The 19,048-nt window shown below is 51.9% G+C and overlaps 1 protein-coding gene across 2 annotated transcripts in view; it reads right to left on the reverse strand.

Annotated features, from left to right (window-relative positions):
• IGDCC3 (immunoglobulin superfamily DCC subclass member 3) overlaps positions 1-19,048 on the reverse strand; it is a 42,271-nt gene that overhangs the window by 18,333 nt on the left and 4,890 nt on the right. The window contains exon 1 of one of the 2 annotated variants that reach the window (XM_082446172.1): positions 5,527-10,286. The exons of the other annotated variant lie outside the window; for it this stretch is intronic. Coding sequence (XP_082302298.1) covers positions 5,527-5,965 — 439 coding nt within the window. The 5' untranslated portion in view covers positions 5,966-10,286. Of the gene's footprint in view, positions 1-5,526; positions 10,287-19,048 lie in introns of those variants that run through there. 2 annotated transcript variants of the gene reach the window in all.

The following is a 19,048-nucleotide window of genomic DNA, read 5'->3' on the forward strand; positions in this document are numbered from 1 at the left end:
AGGCAATGAGTCAGAGGATGTGTCCTGGTTTGGGAAATACAGTCCTCTGTCCTATTTACACAGCACACCCACTGAATCAACTCTAAGCATTCATTCAACAGATACTTACTGACTGCTAATGTGTCCGAGAGAATGTTCTGGCACTCCTGGAGTAAATTCCCTTCATCCCACAGGCCCTGTCCTTAGGTTTTCTACCCAAGCTCCTAGAAATATCAGAAAGGTGAAAGCACCAGAGCCAGGGTCTTAGGTACTATCATAGTAATGTGGTCCTGAAAAACAGAAACCTGCAGAAGCCACTGATGGGCAAAGGTAAGATATTATATCAGTATAAGCCTGAGAGGTAGGGATTACTAGCTTTTCTGAGGTGCAGAGAGGTTAAGTAACTTGCCCAAGGTCACACAGCCATTTAATTATGATCACACATTAACATTTAATGATGCTAAAGCAGACATTTGAACTTAGAGTGGTCTAACTCTAAATCCAGTGCTCTTTCCCTGCATCACAGCTGTGAGACACACACACACACACTCAAATGCTGCTCAAACATGACTAACCATACCTGCAAACACTGGCACAGAAAATCACAGAGGCACACAACATCCTAGACCCTTAAAAGTACCATGCCTGGGGCTTCCCTGGTGGCGCAGTGTTTGAGAGTCTGCCTGCCGATGCAGGGGACACGGGTTTGAGCCCTGGTCTGGGAAGATCCCACATGCCACGGAGCAACTAGGCCCGTGAGCCACAACTACTGAGCCTGCGCGTCTGGAGCCTGTGCTCCGCAACAGGAGAGGCCGCAATAGTGAGAGGCCCGCGCACCGCGATGAAGAGTGGCCCCCGCTCACCGCAACTAGAGAAAGCCCTCGCACAGAAACGAAGACCCAACACAGCCAAAAATAAAAAAATTAAAAAAAAAAAAAAAAAAAAAAAGTACCATGCCTACGCACATTCAGAGACACCCGTGACACAGCAGGCTTCACTTTAACTGAATTCCCCCAGGGTTTGAGGTGGGTTTCATAGAGCGTAACTAATGCAGATAAGCACCATGATAAGATGGTGTTATTAGCCCACTAGTGGTCACTGAGCCCACACGTTTCCTAGATTCTATTAACACAGGTAAATAAACAACCCAGACGCTAGTCCCCAGGTAGCTCTTCCATGAGCATTTCCAAATCAGCAAACCGGGAAACCAAGCTGCAAGGATGGGGCCTGCAGGCTTACTCCTGTCACCTGTTGGGCCTTATAAAATAGAGGAGTAGTTTATTTTCCTGGTTTTGCAGGGGGAGGACAAAGCATTGTGAGATGCTAGCAGCTTCCATGGGGTGAGTGGGGGTAGGGGGCGGGGAGACGGAAGGGTAGCTGTGACTGACTCAGTCCTTTTAATAACTGGATCTTGATAAAGCCAAAGCCCCTCTCTGGGCCTCTGTTTCCTCCTCTGTAAAATGGGGGCGTTGAGTTGGACAAGTTATAAAGTCTCATCCAGTTGTAGCCTTTGAGACACATGTGCTTCCAGGCACCAGCCAAGGGTGCAGGGTCAGGGGCTGGGAGTCGACTTGGGAATCTCTCTCTGCCTTAGACTTGAAAATGTCCAGGCCCAGCAGAGCCCCTCTCCATAGACTGCATGTCTCCGCCCGTGTCAAGGTCACCAATCTTCCTTATGTAAACCTGCCCGGGCCCACAACATCCTTAACTTCCATCATTCTGGTCAGGATACCGGATCTCCCTCACCTCCCGGAAGGGCGTCTGGTTAGGGGGCCCAGGCTGGAGCTATTAAGTAAATTGCTTTCACATGACCATGAGGACCACTCAACAAAAACAGATACTTCCCCCAAATTTCCAGAGCCATATATTAGGATTTGTAGGGACTAATATAGCAGGCATTAGGTAATGGAGAGGTGACCTGGGATCATGCCTGGCTCTGTCACAGATTCTCTATGTGACCTTTCAATTCCAACCTTGGATTTCTCATCTGTAAAATAGAGGAGTGGAGGACGACAGACAAGAGAATCTCTAAGGTCCATACCATTAAGAGTCTAGGATAACACTAGGTAAAATGGTCTCTCTCCACCCATGAAAGGCCCCTCTCCTATTCTCAAACCTTGATCTGATGCTGTATTTACCTCTCATGGCTCTACCGGACCTCTGGCAGCTCAGCACTGAACCCCAATAGTTTAAGGCCTGCAGATCCTCCACCCCAACAGCACTCCAGAAGAAGTCTTATCAGTTTGGGGGAAGAGGGAGGCCTACATTCCATGGGAGGATCATGAACCTTCTTGGTTGGTTAGGGCTACCAACTCTTGGAAGTAGACTTATTTGGGAAACTCCACTGCTACCTTCTACTTGTCGGAGGTCTCCTAAAGCCCTAGGAATCGTCCGTAGAGTGTTTCAAAAGCTTTCCCTGAGATTTTTTGATGATGGCCCTTCTGACCGGTGTGAACTGATACCTCACTGTAGTTTTGATTTGCATTTTTCTGATAATTAGTGATGCTGAACATCTTTTCATGGGCCTCTTGGCCATCTGTATGTCTTCTTTGGTGAAATGTCTATTTGGGTCTTCCTCCCATTTTTTGATTGGGTTGTTTGGTTTTTTTTGATATTGAGCTGTTTGTGTGTTTTGGAGATTAATCCTTTGTCCGTTGCTTCGTTTGCAAATATTTTCTCCCATTCTGAGGGTTGTCTTTTTGTCTTGTTTATGGTTTCCTTCACTGTGCAAAAGCTTTTAAGTTTAATTAGGTCCCATTTGCTTATTTTTGTTTTTATTTTCATTACTCTAGGCGGTGGGTCATAAAAGATATTGCTGTGATTTATGACTTAGCCATAAAAAGGAACGAAATTGGGTCATTTGTAGAGATGTGGATGGACCTAGATTCTGTCATACAGAGTGAAGTCAGAAAGAGAAAAACAAATATTGCATATTAACACATGTATGTGGAATCTAGAAAAACAGTACAGATGAACCTATTTCCAGGGCAGGAATAGAGATGCAGATATAGAGAACAGACTTGTGGACACACACAGCAGGGGAAGGAGAGGGTGGGATGAATTGGGAGATTAGGTTTGACATAAATACACTACCATGTGTAAAATAGACAGCTAGTGGGAACCTGCTGTAGAGCTCAGGGAGCTCAGCTCGGTGCTCTGTGATGACCTAGATGGGTGGGATGGAGTCGGGGGGGGGGTGGGGAGGGAGGGCCAAGAGGGAGGGGATATAGGTATACATATAGCTGATACACTTCATTGTACAGCAGAAACTCACACAACATTGTAAAGCCATTATACTCCAATTTAAAAAAAAGAGCTTTCCCTTAAATTCAAAGGAATCACCACACCCACCCCAACCTCTTCCTTTTCCTGTGCCTCTTATTAACTGCCTCATCATGCACCAACTACCCAAGCTAAAACAAACCAAGGTGTCACTGCCTCACCGTCTCCCTCTCCCCCACAGCTAACTGGTCACCAAATCCTGGTCTAACCTCCCTTTTCCCTCCCATTGCCTTGGCTTAGGCTCTTTTTTTTTTATATATATATATTTTTTAAATTTATTCATTTATTTATTTATTTTTGGCTGTGTTGGGTCTTCGTTTCTGTGCGAGGGCTTTCTCTAGTTGTGGCAAGCAGGGGCCTCTTCATTGCGGTGCACGGGCCCCTCACTCTCGCGGCCTCTCTTGCTGCGGAGCACAGGCTCCAGACGCGCAGGTTCAGTAGTTGTGGCTCACGGGCCTAGTTGCTCTGCGGCATGTGGGATCTTCCCAGACCAGGGCTCGAACCCGTATCCCCTGCATTGGCAGGCAGATTCTCAACCACTGGGCCACCAGGGAAGCCTTGGCTTAGGCTCTTATCACTCTCAACCGTTTCTGTAATAGCTCCCCCCTCCAGCCTTCCCACTTCCAGTGCTCGCTCTCTCCTCTTCTTCCTCTATCCTGAAGCCATAATTATCTTCCTGAATATCCAATATGCTCATTAAACATCTTTGGTGGTTCTCCCTTGCCTTGAATCAAGGTACTCTCCTTGGGATGGCATTCAAGGTCTCCATTATTAGGTCCTGATTCATATTTCCAGCTTCAAATGCAGCTAATTCTCTCTTCATGTGATTTGTACTTTGACCGTGTGAGACAAGTTTGCCTTCCCTAGACATATCATAGATGTTCATGCTTATATTCCTTTACTTCTGCTGTGCCCTTTGCCTGGAACTCTTTTGCCAGTTTCTCTACTAGCACCCCACCTTCCACATCCCCCAAAGGAGGCAGAATTAATTCCTGCCTCGAATGTGTTGCCTTGTGCCTCTCTCCTAGCTCTTACCAGACTTTATTAGAATCAGTTGCTCACACATCAATCGCCTACTAGTAGCCTACGATGAGTCCCTTACCGGCACAGAACAGTCTAATTTACCTTTCTACCTCCAACACCTAGAACAAATACTAGGTAAATAGTAAGTCCTCATTAACTGTGTCCTGAATGCTGGCTTTAAGGATCATATGGTCTTGGGGATCATTCCCCATTATCTTCTCTTCCACCCAAGTCCCCACCCTGCCGCAATTCACTGTCTATGGTGGGCAAGTTACTGACTCTCCTTGAGTCTCAACTTCTTCAATGAAATGAAGGACTTGGACTAGGCACCCGCTACCCCCTTCTCAAACTTGACTGTGTATAATAACCTAGGGTGCTGGGTAACAATGCAGATTTCCGGACTCCACTCCCTTGGTCTGGCGTGGTGCTCAGGAACCTATATTTCTGTGAAAGTGCAGGAGGCTGCCTCATAATGCACGGCCAGAATTGGGAACTCCTGGCCTGGCAGGTTCTCGAGAACCCTGATCTCGCCTCGGGCTCCAGCATCCGACGAGGGCAGATTCTCAGCCCAGCACCCGCCCGCACACCCCCCACACCCCCCGCGAGCAACGGGGCCGACTAGTCCAGGCAGTGTGACTCCGATGCCAGCAGGCGCAGAGCGGGCGGCGGGGCGGGTGGAGGAGCATGTGGGAGCCCGGCCCCCGCGGGGCCCCAGTGCAGGCATTCGGCTGCCGGGCGGGGTCAGGGCCCTGAGAGCCGCTCGCTCGGCGGCAGGAGTAAGTGGGACCATCTGCTCCACTCCGCAGAGGTCATCGCTTTGTGTCAAGCTCCCATCCCCCCCCCCCCGCTCCTCCCCCACCTTCCCCTCTTTGCCCTTTGACTCCCGGGACTCCAAAGAAAAAAGCACTTGAGGTCCTGATGAAAGTGGGAGTGTGATGGGGAGCGACGACGGCCGCCGGAGCTCGGGGCCCGCGCAGCGCCGGGCCTGCTCCGAAGGAGAGCGCGGCGGGCGGCTGCGGGACTGGGAGGACCGGCCGCGTCCCGTCCGCAGGGCCCGGGCCCGAGCCGGCGGCGCGGCTCCCGAGGGAGGCGGCGCCGGTTCCCACAGCCGGCCGGGCCGCCGGGCCCCTTTGAAGTGGCCGCAGCTGCACACCCCGACCCGCGGCTAATCCCCGCCGACGCGGGCGTCCTCGCCCCCCCGCATAGCAATAGTGTCCGCGCTGAATGGCGCTGGCTAATTACCTCGCTCGCACCGCCGCGGGTGAATGAGAGAATCCGGCATTGTGCGCGGCGAATGGAGAAAATAAGACAGCCATTGTCCTCGCAAGCCAAACGAGGGTTTGATGTCGCTGGGGCGAGCGAGGCACCATTTCCCGCCACCCCCTCCCCCAGGCGGGGGCAAATTCCCCGGCTGGGCCCAGGTCCGGGAGGACCGGGCTGGCCCGGGGAAACTGAGGAAGGAGGTCCGGTCTCCCGGGGAAGAATCCCTCCGCCTCCCGTGGAAGCCCGGCGGGCGGACACATGACAGCCCCGGGGCTCCCCTCTCCATCCGCAGATTCTTAGCGGCACCTACTGCGGTCGCCCGGTTCTGTCCCCGACTTAGAAAAAAAAAAAAGGCAAAAAAAAAAAACAGGCACGGCCCTGCCTTCGACAGCCTAATTAGATTTCGTTGGGAACACATGAAACAATAGGAGGAGTCGGGGATTTGTATCCCTCAGTGCTCAACTGTGTGCCACCAGCTGAAAGGACTGGAGAAGTTCAGAGAATGGCTGGGAGAGATGTGAGGAGAGGAACAGGACTCTGAAAAGAAGGGGCAGGAAGATGGGGAGCTGTGGGGAGCCTAGACTGAGGAAGGGACTGGCACGTTCCGGGAGGAAGAGGGAAATGGTTGGAAAGGGGAGGTCCAAATTATCCAAGGTCTGCAGAGCCAGGTTTCAGGATTCGGAGGTAATGCCGGAAGCACCAAGGCCATTGTTTTGATCCAAGAAAGGTCCCGATGAGAATGGTGGATGGAAAGGTAAGATTGGAGTTCCAACCACTTGCCTATGGAAGCCCACTCATTATCAGGAACCGGACTAGCCTCAGGCATTTCCTTTTTTTCCTGTATAAGGATGTGAGGGGCTCAGCTTAGAAATCAGCACTAAAGGAAATCACGATGCACATGGACAAGCTGATGATCACACTGTTTATGCATTCAACAGTTTCTGTGCTTTATCAGGCTGCCTTCTCTTCACAGTCACCACCAAATAAGGTTGCTTTTTGGTGGGGCGGGAAGAGGAGATTACATCCTTCAAGATCAGGAGGTGTCTTATCTTTCTGTCCCTCAGTGTACTCAGCTCAGAGGCAGGTAGGTATAGGACAGATGCTCTTTGAGATGTGCTGATTTGAGAACTGACCTTTAATATCCTTTAATATCCTTCAGTTCCAGTATCCTTTTCCTGGAAGCACGTACTTCCTAATCCCTTCTGATGGGCTCTTAGACTATTTCTGCCTAAAGGAGGAATGTCATACATAAGATCCAATGTTCTATCAGGCTTCTCAAGTGATAAAAAGGTCTGTTGCTCAGATCAACAGTAGGCTGTTGGGCTGACCCAGTAGCCCTTAGCTAGCACTGCTTACGACGCATATTACAGAGCTCTTTCTGAGGCAGCAATCTTTTCTAATGTTCTAATGTCCATGTTACCACTAGATTATAAGCCCTTTGTGGGCAGCCCATAACTAGACTCTGAAACAGGACCATCCATCCATCCATCCATTTATTAGAGAATAAAATTAAAGAATGGATAACACTTGTTCAGAGACTAAACAGCAGCCAAAATGGTTCCTTGTTTTGACTGATCAACCACATTTAACATTACCTAGCACTAGTTGTAACAGTGATACATGAAAAGCATGCTTTTTAAAAGGAGAGAAAAATCTAAGTATAGGTCATTGTTTTTCTAACCCGACTCTGAATCAGGGTTTAATTTAACCCTGGTCATAACCTCCAATATGATCATAATGTTTTTCTTTATAATTCTCCTAAATCTGCATCTTAGAGTCATATTTCTTCTGCCTAAGGCTCTAGAATCTTAAGCCCACTTGGCGTCCCAGCACCTGCTGCTGCTGAACTACTCCCCTGCTTAGGCCCTTCTGCCTACTTAGTTGATCTGCCTAGTTAGTTGGTTTAAAGAACTCCAAAACAAAACAAAAAGATAAAGCAGAGCTGCTGTGGATGTGGTAGATGTAGGAAGCTTGGAGCCCCACCAATCTGACTTTTCTCTTTTCCCCATCTCCAGCCCCTGAGCCCCCTCCACAGACCCAAGGACCCTTAGGAATGATGCTTAAAGTCCCCTCACCTAGAGAAAAGAAAGGGCTTATCCAAGGAAGCAACAGCTAGTTGGTAGTAGATCAGAGATCATTCTAATGCTATACAGGCAACTAGCTTCATTTTACAAGACTAAAATGACCATTCAAACAGAAACTACAAGTATAATTGTTATTATATATTACTATACGTGTGTCTTTATGGTTTGTCCAGATTTCAACAAGAGTGCCTGAATGTCTAATCCCCAGAAAATTATACTTTGGAAATGATCCTCTATTCATAAAACATGAGGAGCCTCCAGGCCCAAATTCAATACTTTTAACTAAAAAAGTGCTTTTTTTAAAGGAAGCCTGTTTCTCCTCGCATCTCTTCTTTCCCCAAACCCAAGACCATAAGTAACTTTAAAAATAATGTTCCATGGGTGACTGTTTTGATAAGATAATGAGTATAATAATGAGAATGTGTTTTTTCTCCTCTTATCCATTCCCACAGCAACATGCATTCACAGGATGCTTTGTTATCATGGTTATGACTTTTCAAGGTAACAGGAAGGTAGGCATGTGTATGCAGGTATAGTCCTTCCAAAGAGGATGCACATGAAGCTCGAGGCAAGAGGGACACTTCCCAGCATGGAACTGGCCTGTTAGCTATTCTGGAGGTGAGGCCAATGGTCTGGCATCCTGGGACTTTCTATAGCGTGCCTGGAAGGGTGTTCCACCCTGAGGTGACTGAGTACCAGCAGCCACCTCTCCTGGGGTGGCAAACCGGGATCTGAACTCACCAGGCCAACCCCTTCCCACTCAGCACTCAGTCATGGCACCTGCAGCTCAGTCCAGTCCCAATCCTCCCCCAGATGGTCGGCAGTGGGACCCTGGAAGGGAACAGAATAGGGAGATAGGGGTGCCTTTTAAGACTAGAAGAAGCTGGATTAGGAGACTCTGGATACAGTTAGATGCAGACATGGCTGCTCTCAGCTCCTGACAGTAGGGACTCAGAAGTCTTCGGAGACTGGCTTAGGTGAAACCACCCAGTAGGCCCTTGAGTAATATCTGACTCAGTTTTACCTGCCCTCCCCCAAGTCCAGGCTGTTGAGCTCCAGAGGGTGGGTGTTCCTACCCTCCCTTTCATATGCCCACAGCTCCCCATTCTCACCCTCCCCAGACACCAACTCCAGGCCAAGCCGTGTGTTTAGCGCTGAGGATGCACAGAGGAGCCAGCCCCTCCTGCCAAGGACTGTGCAAACCAGCGGGAGGAACAAGCTATATACTCACTGTCCCAGAGCAGACCGGTGTCTTCTGGTTCTCCCCACCCCAAAAAAGCAAAGCTGGGCATCCTTCTTGAATTGATGTAATAAAAGCTATATAGCTTTATTTCAGGAAAGCCTTGATCCCGTCAACCTTACACTTACCAGACTTGCTTGTAATAATCTTGATTTTGTCACAGTTAGATGGGAAAATGACTGATTTGAGAAGCAAAATCAGAAACGCAGGAGAGCAGGAATATCAAACAGGCTCAATCCTGAGGCTCATTCTATGTAATATCATTACTGGTCTTCTGATATAGTGGAATCAAGAATATTCTAACCCAATCTTCAAGTGGGACTAATTTAGACAGGGTTTCTCTAAGGTACTAGAGGTCTGGAATACAATTTTAAGAGACCTCAAAACAATTAGGGTGAGGGGAATTACTGCAGAAAGAAGGTGACATTCCATATAAGCTGGGATATAAAAGGCTAAACAAAGATAACCCACGAGGGGGTGGGGGGCGAGGTGAGGAAAAAACAAGCCAGATGTGAAGATGGCAGAAAAAGATCCAAGAATTGTTTATCACAAGCCAGATACTGGGCTTCAGTTTTCTAAGATCCTGGCTCTGAAGTTAGAGCCCAAATCCCATTTGGCCAATCAGCACATTGGAAAGAGCATCTGACCGCTTTCAGTCCCAGTTCTGTACACCCAGGACTTGGGTCAAGGCCCTCTCTCTGGATCTCAGCTTCCACAGCAGTGATGTGAGAAACATGGGCAAGAGGCTGGGGGAGAGGGGGAGTAGGGTCAGGATGAATCAGCAAAACCTGGAAAGCTCCCCTCTCCCCATTCCTGCCTGCCCCTGGGTGAGTGCACTCCCAAGCACTGACAGGGCGACAAGCGCCCATCTCTGTTCAGTCCGCCATTCTATGAAGGCTCTGGGACCTGCTCTGCTTCCTTCCCCTAGTAGAGCTTGCCTGTTCAAAGGTTTGCCCACAAACTTTTGTCCATCTCCCGCCCCACGTCAGAAATCCCTGGCCTACACCCCAAGCCAATTGGGAGGAAGGGGGCTGGGAAGCCGAGACCTCCACTCTCCGGTTCCATCTTGCTCCCCAAGACCAGCTGGAGGCCACCAGTTAGTGGGAGCCAGTTCCCGAGTTACCGGGTGAAGGCCAGGGAAATAGTGACCCCGAGGCACCATGCTGGAGCTCCAGCGAGGACACACGCGCATTCGCAGACCACAGATACTCATACGCACTTGCACATGCATACACGTTCTCACACCCACAGACACACGGGGCTTGGTGACTTGACAGCTCAGAGACTGCGCAGCGCGGTAAGGTTAATTGCATGCGCATCGATTCTGCCACGTGTTGGCCAGCCGAGCCAGCCGGGCCTCCTGGAGAAGCAGCCTCGCTTGGTGCTGGAGGTGGCGGGCATCCCTCTTCCCCGACGCAAGGGAGAAGGGTCGTTTTTCGGAGCGCGGTTACCCCCCGCCCCTCCCCCCCACGTCCCCCGGTCCACTCTCTTCCCACCATGCTCGCCCCAGGGCGGAGAGGCAGTCCCCGCGCAGGATGGGCGAGCACGCCGCCACACCCCTCCTGGGCTGTGAGGACCCTGCCGGCCACTTCCGACATGTGCGCTGCCGGGAGCCAGGCGGGCAGCGACCGGGCTGGGGGAGTGACAGAGGGTGAGATGACAAGAGAGCTTTGCTGCAGAACTCTGATCCCGATATTTCAAAAAGGAGGAGGCCAAGCCCAGTGCAGGAGAGAGAGGAGTGGGAGAGGGAGGTGGAGGAGAGAGCCAGAGCCAGCCTGGGGACAGGTAGAGAGGAGAGTCGGGGAGGAGGGAACTGTGTTCAAGACAAAACAAGTCAGTGTCTCAGCATTTTAGACGTGGGGAGGGACTTTAGGAACCTTGTAATCTGGTCCTCTCCACACTACCTTCCACCTATGGGGAAACTGAGGTCCAGGAAGGTGAACTTTGGATTTTGTGGGTCCCAAGTCACACAGAGATGAGTTAAATATTTCCATATTAAAAGCAGCTTCTTGTTGAAGTGGGAGCCAAGGAGGGCACGGAAGTAATGATGATGTCCATGTCAAGTCCAGGCTCCTACCATGACCCTCAGTCAATAATGGTGAGGCCAGAGGAGATGTCCCCTCCAAACCAGTCCAAGTCAGGAACCTCCCGTAAAGTCCGGTCTCCAAGACTCAGCCCTCCCCCTAGCTTCATCTGCCCTGCTGACACCAGTGACCTCTGAAGCCTGAATAAAGGGTGCCTCCACTGGTGGATGGAGGGCATAACCCTACATTCTACAAACGCCTGAACCCTCCTCATCCTCTCCCCTTTGAAAGACGGGCAGGGCAGTGCTCCCTCCCATTTCCCACCAAGACAAACTGAGGCCTAACAGCTTTAAGGGAAGGAGGAAACTTGAACCCAGAGCCGTTAGTCAGTGCAAGTCTATCTGCATCTCACACTGGCTCCAGCTCCCTGAGGGTGTCTGTAGTCCCACCACAGTCCCACAGCAAGAGCAAGCGGGGTTTTATTACAGGCAGGGTTTGGGGATGAATTCTAGGTTGTCCTTGATTTCTCCCCACACAAGTACCGAATTTGCAGACACCATCCCAGGTGGGAAAGGGCTAGGTGGCGAGGATGACATGGAGGCAGGTCCATGGTAGGCAGGGCCACAGGCCAGAGCATATGCCCCATGGAATTATCAGCCCCCAGACCAAGGGCCTTCAGGTAGGGATGGCGGCAGGAACCAGGACCTACCCCAGAAGTCAGGTTGCCGAGAGTGAGGGTGAAGAAACGCTGAGCGCCCAGGGCTGCTGCTGGATCCCAAGAGGGTCTGGTCTGGTGCTCCGTCCCCCACCCCCATTCCTGGTTCTCACCCAGAGACCCAAAGTCTGCCCTGCTCTAGGGACCCCAGCCGCAACTGCCCATTCCCCTTGCCAGTAAGGCCCTGTGCCCTCCCAGCAGGCACAGCCTGCCCTCCCCGCGGTGCTGCTGGGTTTACCACGAAGCCCGCCATCCAATACATTGTTCAGTGGGGCCAGGGGAGCAGGGGCCTCGCACAGACCCCTCACCCAGGTCGGGGTGGTGGCAGAATCTCCCAGCCACCACAGCAGGCAGGGACTGTGGTCGCGGTGGGGGCCACAGAACTCCACGAGGTCTTAGGCCAGCTTGCCCAGGCAAGGGGACAGCACAGGGACAATCAGCGGCCTGGCTCCTGCGTCCTCCAGGCTGATTACGTCTCTTCCCTGCTACCCGGCCCCCACCTCCAGAACCCCTGGGGAGAAGGATCCTTCCCCGAGCCACACCAGTTCCTCTCCTGTGATTTGTTCTGAATTTTCAAACAAAGAGTAATTATGACAGATGTGGAGCAATCAGCGTCATTATGTGGGAAACAAGAAAGGGAAAGGGAGCTGAGGGGGCCTCGGGGGGGGGGGGCGGGGAACATGTCTTTCCTCCTGGAAAGATGTAACTCCCACCTCTATCTCAAGCTCCCCAGTACCCTCCCAGCTTCCTCTCCTGCTGGGAACCCGTACCCAGCCACTCTGCCCAGCCTCACAGGTAGGACAAGACTTCTCTCTGCAGAGCATCCCAGCCTAACTGCCCTCCAGACTCTCCGCAGGCCTCCAGCAGCAGCTGGGGCTGGGGGCATGTAGCCCCGTCTGGCACACCCGGAAGTGGCTCCCACTTTGGCCGGGGTTCTAAGCTGTTCTCTGTTCCCAATGCTCCGGTACACCCACCCTGCATGTGCCCAGGTACCTGGCTCTATTTCTGAGGCAAAAATACTGATTATGTTCTCAAGGGACTCGCCCCCACTAAGGACACTCAGGCCATTGAATTTGGGGTCAGGCAGACCGGGTTTCAATCGCAGCTTCTCTACTTACTGTGTACCCTTGGGCAAGTTAATTCACCATTCTGGGCTTCTGTTTACTCATCTGTAAAATGACTAGTAATAGGACTAGTAAAATAGGACTAGTAACACTACCAATGGAAATGCCGTGGGAATTAAGTAAATTAACACACAGAGGGCTTAGGATAGTGCAGCCGTATATCACTAGGACCACTCCCACTACTACTGGTTAGTTCATCACCAGCACCAGCACTTAGGTAGCCCTCAAACCACTCAGCTCAGCATACGGGGTGCTTTGGAAACTCAGAGGCTCTCCGAAATATGCCATGGATGTCAGAAGCCCATACCCGAGATCTGCTGGCTAACACTCACATCCAGAACTACAACCACAGACACAGCCTGGGGTTGGGCAGGACACACACAAAAAATGGAAATATATGTGCCAGTCTGCCCTGGAGGGGATAATAAAAAGATCTCCCCCTTCCCCAACCAGAGAGCAGTGAGGCACCGGGCAAGGCAAGAGGCACAAGGGACTCTGTAACCTGCCCAGGCTGGAGGACCAATCACATCCTTGGGCAGGTTACCCCCTTGGGGCCTCAGTTTTCAAGTCTGTAAAATGAGAAGGTGGGACCAGCTGAGCTCCAAAGTGTCCCCTGTAGTCTGGATGCCTGTGATTTACTTAGAGGCTGGGAAGACCTCCAAGGTCCTGGACAAACCAGGAATTTTAGGATTCTTTTGCTGTAGCCTGCAACTCAGTGAAAGGGCTAGAACTGGGTTCTCTCTCCTCCTCCTCTCCATTTAGGTGGTCTGGTCTCCATCTGCCCACCCCAAGTCCCTGGGGCCTCTTGCTAGTCCCCCCCTCACATTCCAATGGCCTTGGGGGCAGCAGCCAGACCAGAAAGTCCAGTTCCTGCCCATTATCACTGCTCGCATCTGCACTGCAACCCAACACCAGCATTCCAGAGAGCAACCCGGGGGCTGCCCCAACCCACCCACTGTGGTCAGTGTCCGGGCTCAGAGACAGGCCCCGAGCAGGGGCCAGTGTTCTCAGATTCCTCTCAGGGAAGGTGTGCCCCCAGGGAGACTCCGACTTGCTGGGGAGGCCCCAGACCCCTTCCTTCAGGGTCTTCTTCGAAGCTCACCCTCTCAGACTCTCCTCTTCCTATGTCTTTGCTCTATGCTGAAGCCTGAGCTCACCTACTTTTGCTCCTGAAACACAGGTATCTCCCTCCAAGCGCAGCAGAGGATGGTGGACACAGGAATTGGAATTGCTGCAACTGGAGAAAGAGGCAGGAGGAAGGAGAACAATAAAGAGAGCAGGAGAAAGGAAGACGGTAGGGCCGGAGAAACGAGGACTGAGGAGTGATAAAGACAGAGACCCTAAACATGGCCTCACAGGAAGGCAGAGGTGGGGCAGAGTGTGGGAGTGTCAAAGACTGAGGAGCCCCGAGACTAAGATCCAGAGAAGAGATGGAGAGCGTGGGCTGGAGCCCTCTGCCTGAATCAGGTGGCGCTGGCCTGGATTAAGCCCGTACTCCCACCCCCTCCATCTCCCTGTGGTCTGGGGTCTGGCCTGAAGCTCCTCCTTGCTTGCCCCTCTTCAGGCCCTTGCTGGGCCCCTGCCTTTCCACTTTCCCTGGGTCACAATGTCATCTGTCCAGTCACCCCTCTTTAGGAAGCCCCCGGGACTGCTCCCATCCATAGAGGTCACTCTCTTTTCTGCTCCTCCCTTACATTTGAAGGCAGTCACAAAGGGTTAGCCTTTCTTGGAACAGGGTGAACAAAGTTGGGGGCAGGGGAAGCAAGCTCAGAAATCAAAGAACGGTCCTTTGGTGGGGAGGTGGGGGGTTTGGGGTGGGGGAGGGAGGATGGAGGATGGAGCAGCCCTGGCCAGCAGGCTCGGATTGCAGCCAGATTGCTGGCACTCGTCTAATGAGTAAGAAAACTATGGCCTAGACTCCCCAGAGGTACTATGGCCGGGCTGTCATGTAAGCCCCACCCTCCACCAGTGACCTAAGGCTTTTCCTCCCTCTTCCCTCACTTCAGCTGCAGGACCTAATAAAATTATCTACCACTCCCTCTTGCCCTGCACCAGTTCTGTCCACTCTAGATCTCTAGCCTGGTCACACTGCTCAAGGGAGGAGGGATTCCTACAGGAGACTCCTTTGAGGAGAGCTGGACCCCAATCGTAAGCCCCGTGAACCTCCTTCAGCACACACCTGTATGCTCAGGTGCCCACAGGGGCCCACGTGGCAATATACACATGCACTACTGGTCTCTACATTTCTTGTTGCAGCAAGGCTACGGCCAGAGATCTTAGGGAGGCATAGGTTAGTTACACAGGCAGACATTTTTGGAATCACTTGGTCCAATTTAAACAAAGACAGCAGTGAGCTGTTTGGTTTTCCATCCTGGGTGCCCTTCTGTTCCATTCTACTTTTATTGAAGGCTGTGTTGAACAACCTTCAAGCTGCTGTGAAAAGTCTCTCTTACACACACACACACACACACACACACACACACACACACACACACACATGGCTGCAGGGACTTTGGAGAGGAGAAGGAAAGGCAATACAAGAAGGCCAGAAGTGAAAAAGTCCTTTCTCCCTGGGGGTGGGGAGGGAATAGGGGGCTAAGGGGGGCTGGGGGCCTGTTTCATTTGCAGGCTGCAAATGCCTCTCCTATTCACCGGCCCACATTCCCAGCCAAGGCGCCCGGCCACGGACAATGCCGGAACAGGAACAGAGAAGATTTGCACATTGTGTTCAAGGGGCCAGCTGGCTGCCTGCGACAGTGGAGCCAAGGTGTGGGAACCAGAAGCTTTCGACTTCCACACTCAAGTCCTGCTGGTGGGGTGAGGGGCGGTCCTCTCCCCACAGTTGGGGCCAGTGAGCCTGGAGACACAGCCTTCATCCAGCCAGGGAATAAAGTCCAAGGCAGGAGATTCCAAGGCCCAGGCATGAGGGCTACCAAGCAATTTGGTCTCTGATTCGCACCCCATCTGGTGAGGAAGAGAGAGTCTCAGCTCCTCTAGAGATAAACACACGGCAGCCGCCACCCCATGATTTTGCCCCGAGTGTGTTATATTCCCCTGCCGATCCTCTCCGTTCACAAGCTTCTGTTCCTATGAGCTATGCTATCAATTACGAGGTAGGGAGAAACAGAGAGAAAGCAAAAGAGAAGCTGAGAGAGACAGAGCTTTGCACCCAGAAGGCCACATGTTCATTTAGTTTTTACCAAGCTCCACAGGCAGGCGATGTGAGAAATACAAAAGGAAGAGAAGCCCCTTAGGAGCTTAAAATCTAGTTAAGGAGACAGATGGACTATCCAGCCACAAAACAGTTACTTAACAATGCAAGCAGCCCTCACTGAGAGGAGGGCTGAGCCTGAATGCCGCAGACCACAAGTACTCCCCGCCTTAGGAGCGGGAAGAAGAAATTACTCTAAACTAAGTGGTCTTTGGGGAGGGATCGGGTAAGGGACGAGCAGAATAGACTGGGAAAATGCTCAGGGAAGGCAGCAGGCATGTCCCAAGGACTGACTGGATGGGAAGGAAGCCTTAATACGGTACAGCAGAGATGAACCTTGGTCCAAATGCTCAATATTACGATGAGAAAAGCAAAGTCCAGAGAGGGTAAGTGACTTGCCCAGAGCCACACAGGACTCCTTGTGTCCAGGCAAGGGCCTTTCCATCACACCTCACAGCTTCTCAGGAACACCAAATGGGGTTGGTGTGTGGAGTACTGACTGGCAGGGAGAAGGCCCCAACCCGCACCCATTTGCACCTACCTCTGCGCCACAGCATGCTTATGCGTGACCCGCCTGGCGTGAGAGTAGGCCTTGTCATGGCCACTCACTCATCACACCAGCAGCACCTCAGCTGCAGCGCCTGCTTCCTGCTCTAATGGGTAGGCAGACGTGTGCAAGGGGCAGAGGGGAGACTTCCTCAGGGTTACTTTGGCTGAGCTGCCCCTCAAGGAGGAAAGAAAAGCTTGGGTTCCACATCCCAGGCCTCCAGGTGACAAAGGCTTCCAGGGTTACCAGCCATTGCGCCAGGAACCGCTTCCCTGCACATCCCACTGTCTACACTGAGGCCCTCCGGGGTCCCCTCACACAAGCTGTACCACCCAGCAGCTCCAGCCCAAAGTTTTCCCAACCCCCCATCCAGACCTGGTTCCACAGACCTCTGCCCAGACCCTGCCCCCAGATCCACACAAGCATGGGTCTTGCTGCTGAAAGAGATTCCAGAGTAGCTAGTTAAACTGCCCTCCCTCAGACAGGCTGAGAATGATTCAGCCTTTAGGAGTGGGTGACTGAGGGCCTGAGACGTAGGTGACTTACTGGGGTGGAGACAGCAGGGGACTAGAATTGGACTTCCACTCCTCTCACCATACTCCGCTGCCTCTTTCTAGGAGTCTGGGCTCACCAGTGCCTTCCTGGAACCACCACATCTAAAGGAGCTTAGAATTTCACATTTCTCACCTCTGTTACCTCCCCAGAATAAAGATAGTATCTAAGGAACACTTTCTACGTACCCTGCACTGTGCTAAGTTCTTTACGTGTATTCTCATAGGTGATCCTCATAGCATTCCTCCTTGGTAAGTATTATTTCCTCCAATTTAAAGATGAGGAAACAGACTCAGAGAGTCCAGTTACCCAAGTCCCTCCAGCTGGGGGTGTGTTTGCCTCCACAGCCCACCCTCATAACCATTGCTGGGTACCCCAGTCAGGATGGGCCCAGGCTGCGGGGGAGGCATTCCTGGCTCTTTGAGAGCCCTGCCTGCATTGGAACAGGCTGGTCCTCATCCTAAATTAGCGCTCAATACCTAGCACTAACAATAATACTTAATGAGCATTTCCTAGAGGCCAAGTCCTGTGCCAGGTGCTTTCCATCCATCACCTCATTTAATCCTCCAACGACCCTGATAGGCTGATGGGATTATGCTCATTTTTTTCAGATGAGAGCACAAAGACTCAAGAGAGTTCAAAGTAACTCTTGTTAAGGACACATCATCAGTGAGTGGCAGAGTTGGGGTTCAGACCCACCTAGGTGTGGCTCTGAAGCCCATATTCTATGGACTTCACTGTGTTGCCCACAGACACCCCCCCCCACACCGAGCCAGTGATTCTGACATGGGAGGGGGCTCTCCTCCGCACCTGTGGGCCAGCACCATTGGCATCACCTAGGATCTCGTTAGACCTGCAGAACCCCAGGCCTTGGCCTACACCTACTGATTCACAATCTGAATTTTATCAAGATCCCCAGGTAACTCACAGGCACAGAAAAGTCTGAGAAGTCCTGATCTAGATCATCTAGCTCCAGTTTCCCAAGGGGCCTGAGACCAAGAACTGAGGCCAGGAAGTGAGAGGCAGGAAATGAGGGCATCTGCCTGAGGAGAGCTGGCGGTGGGTCTCCCTCCCAGTCATCCCCCCTCCTTGTAGCTAGCCCATCCCTCTTTGGAGTCATCAGGCACACAGACCTCAACAGGTGTGAGTCAATGCATGTTCCCACTGGATTGGGTGACCCACATGCCCTTCCTGGAGCCCCTCCAGAGGGATGGCAGAGGGTCTCACAGGCCAGCCAAGCTTCAGACAATGCTCAGAGGCTTGGGAGAATCCCCAGGCCCTCCCACGAAGGGGTTAAAACAGAACAGGTTGTACTCCGGCTCCAATAATTCTACTCCTTGAGAGATTTCCCTAGAGTACTCCCTAACTGAATCCCAGCGCGGGAGAAAGCTGGGGGGCTGGGAGTGGATTCAGGCAGTCTGCTATTGCTGGCAACATCAGTGGAATCACCTTTAAATGAAGAAAAAGGTATTGACTCCATTACCGAGCGCCTCCTCTGTGCCAGGCAAAGCATGGGGTGTGTTAGTCCTTACAACCATCCTACAAACTAGGATTATCTGCACATTTCGCATAATGGTGAGGAAACTGGGCCACGGAGAGATTAACTTGTCCAGGGTCTCATTCTTGACAAGTGTCTCAATTTTCAGCCCCCAAACTATAAACACATGGAACAGCAAGGCAGAGAAACCAGACATGCTGGAAGCACGAGTGTTCCTAGGACCCTGAGCCACTCTGTCCTAAAAAGGAGATGCTTGGAACTAAAGCCCCCAAGGAATCAGCCTGTAGTCTAGCCCATCCTGGGCAGGCCATCTTTCAATGACAGCATCCAAGCCCACTGGGATGGGAGAGGGGGCATTCCCAGCCATCGGCCTCTGGCCCAGAGCTTGCATGCCCCAGCAGACCTGCCCACACTCACCTGGACCCCTAGCTGCCTCACTGGGTTAGTCCCCTGGGTGGACTGTGTGTCTGTGAGGGGCGCTTAGCATACCCCCGCCCTATCAGCCC

The sequence above is a fragment of the Balaenoptera physalus genome (genome assembly GCF_965194825.1).
Source record: "Balaenoptera physalus genome assembly, chromosome: 2".
Lineage (NCBI taxonomy): Eukaryota > Metazoa > Chordata > Mammalia > Artiodactyla > Balaenopteridae > Balaenoptera > Balaenoptera physalus.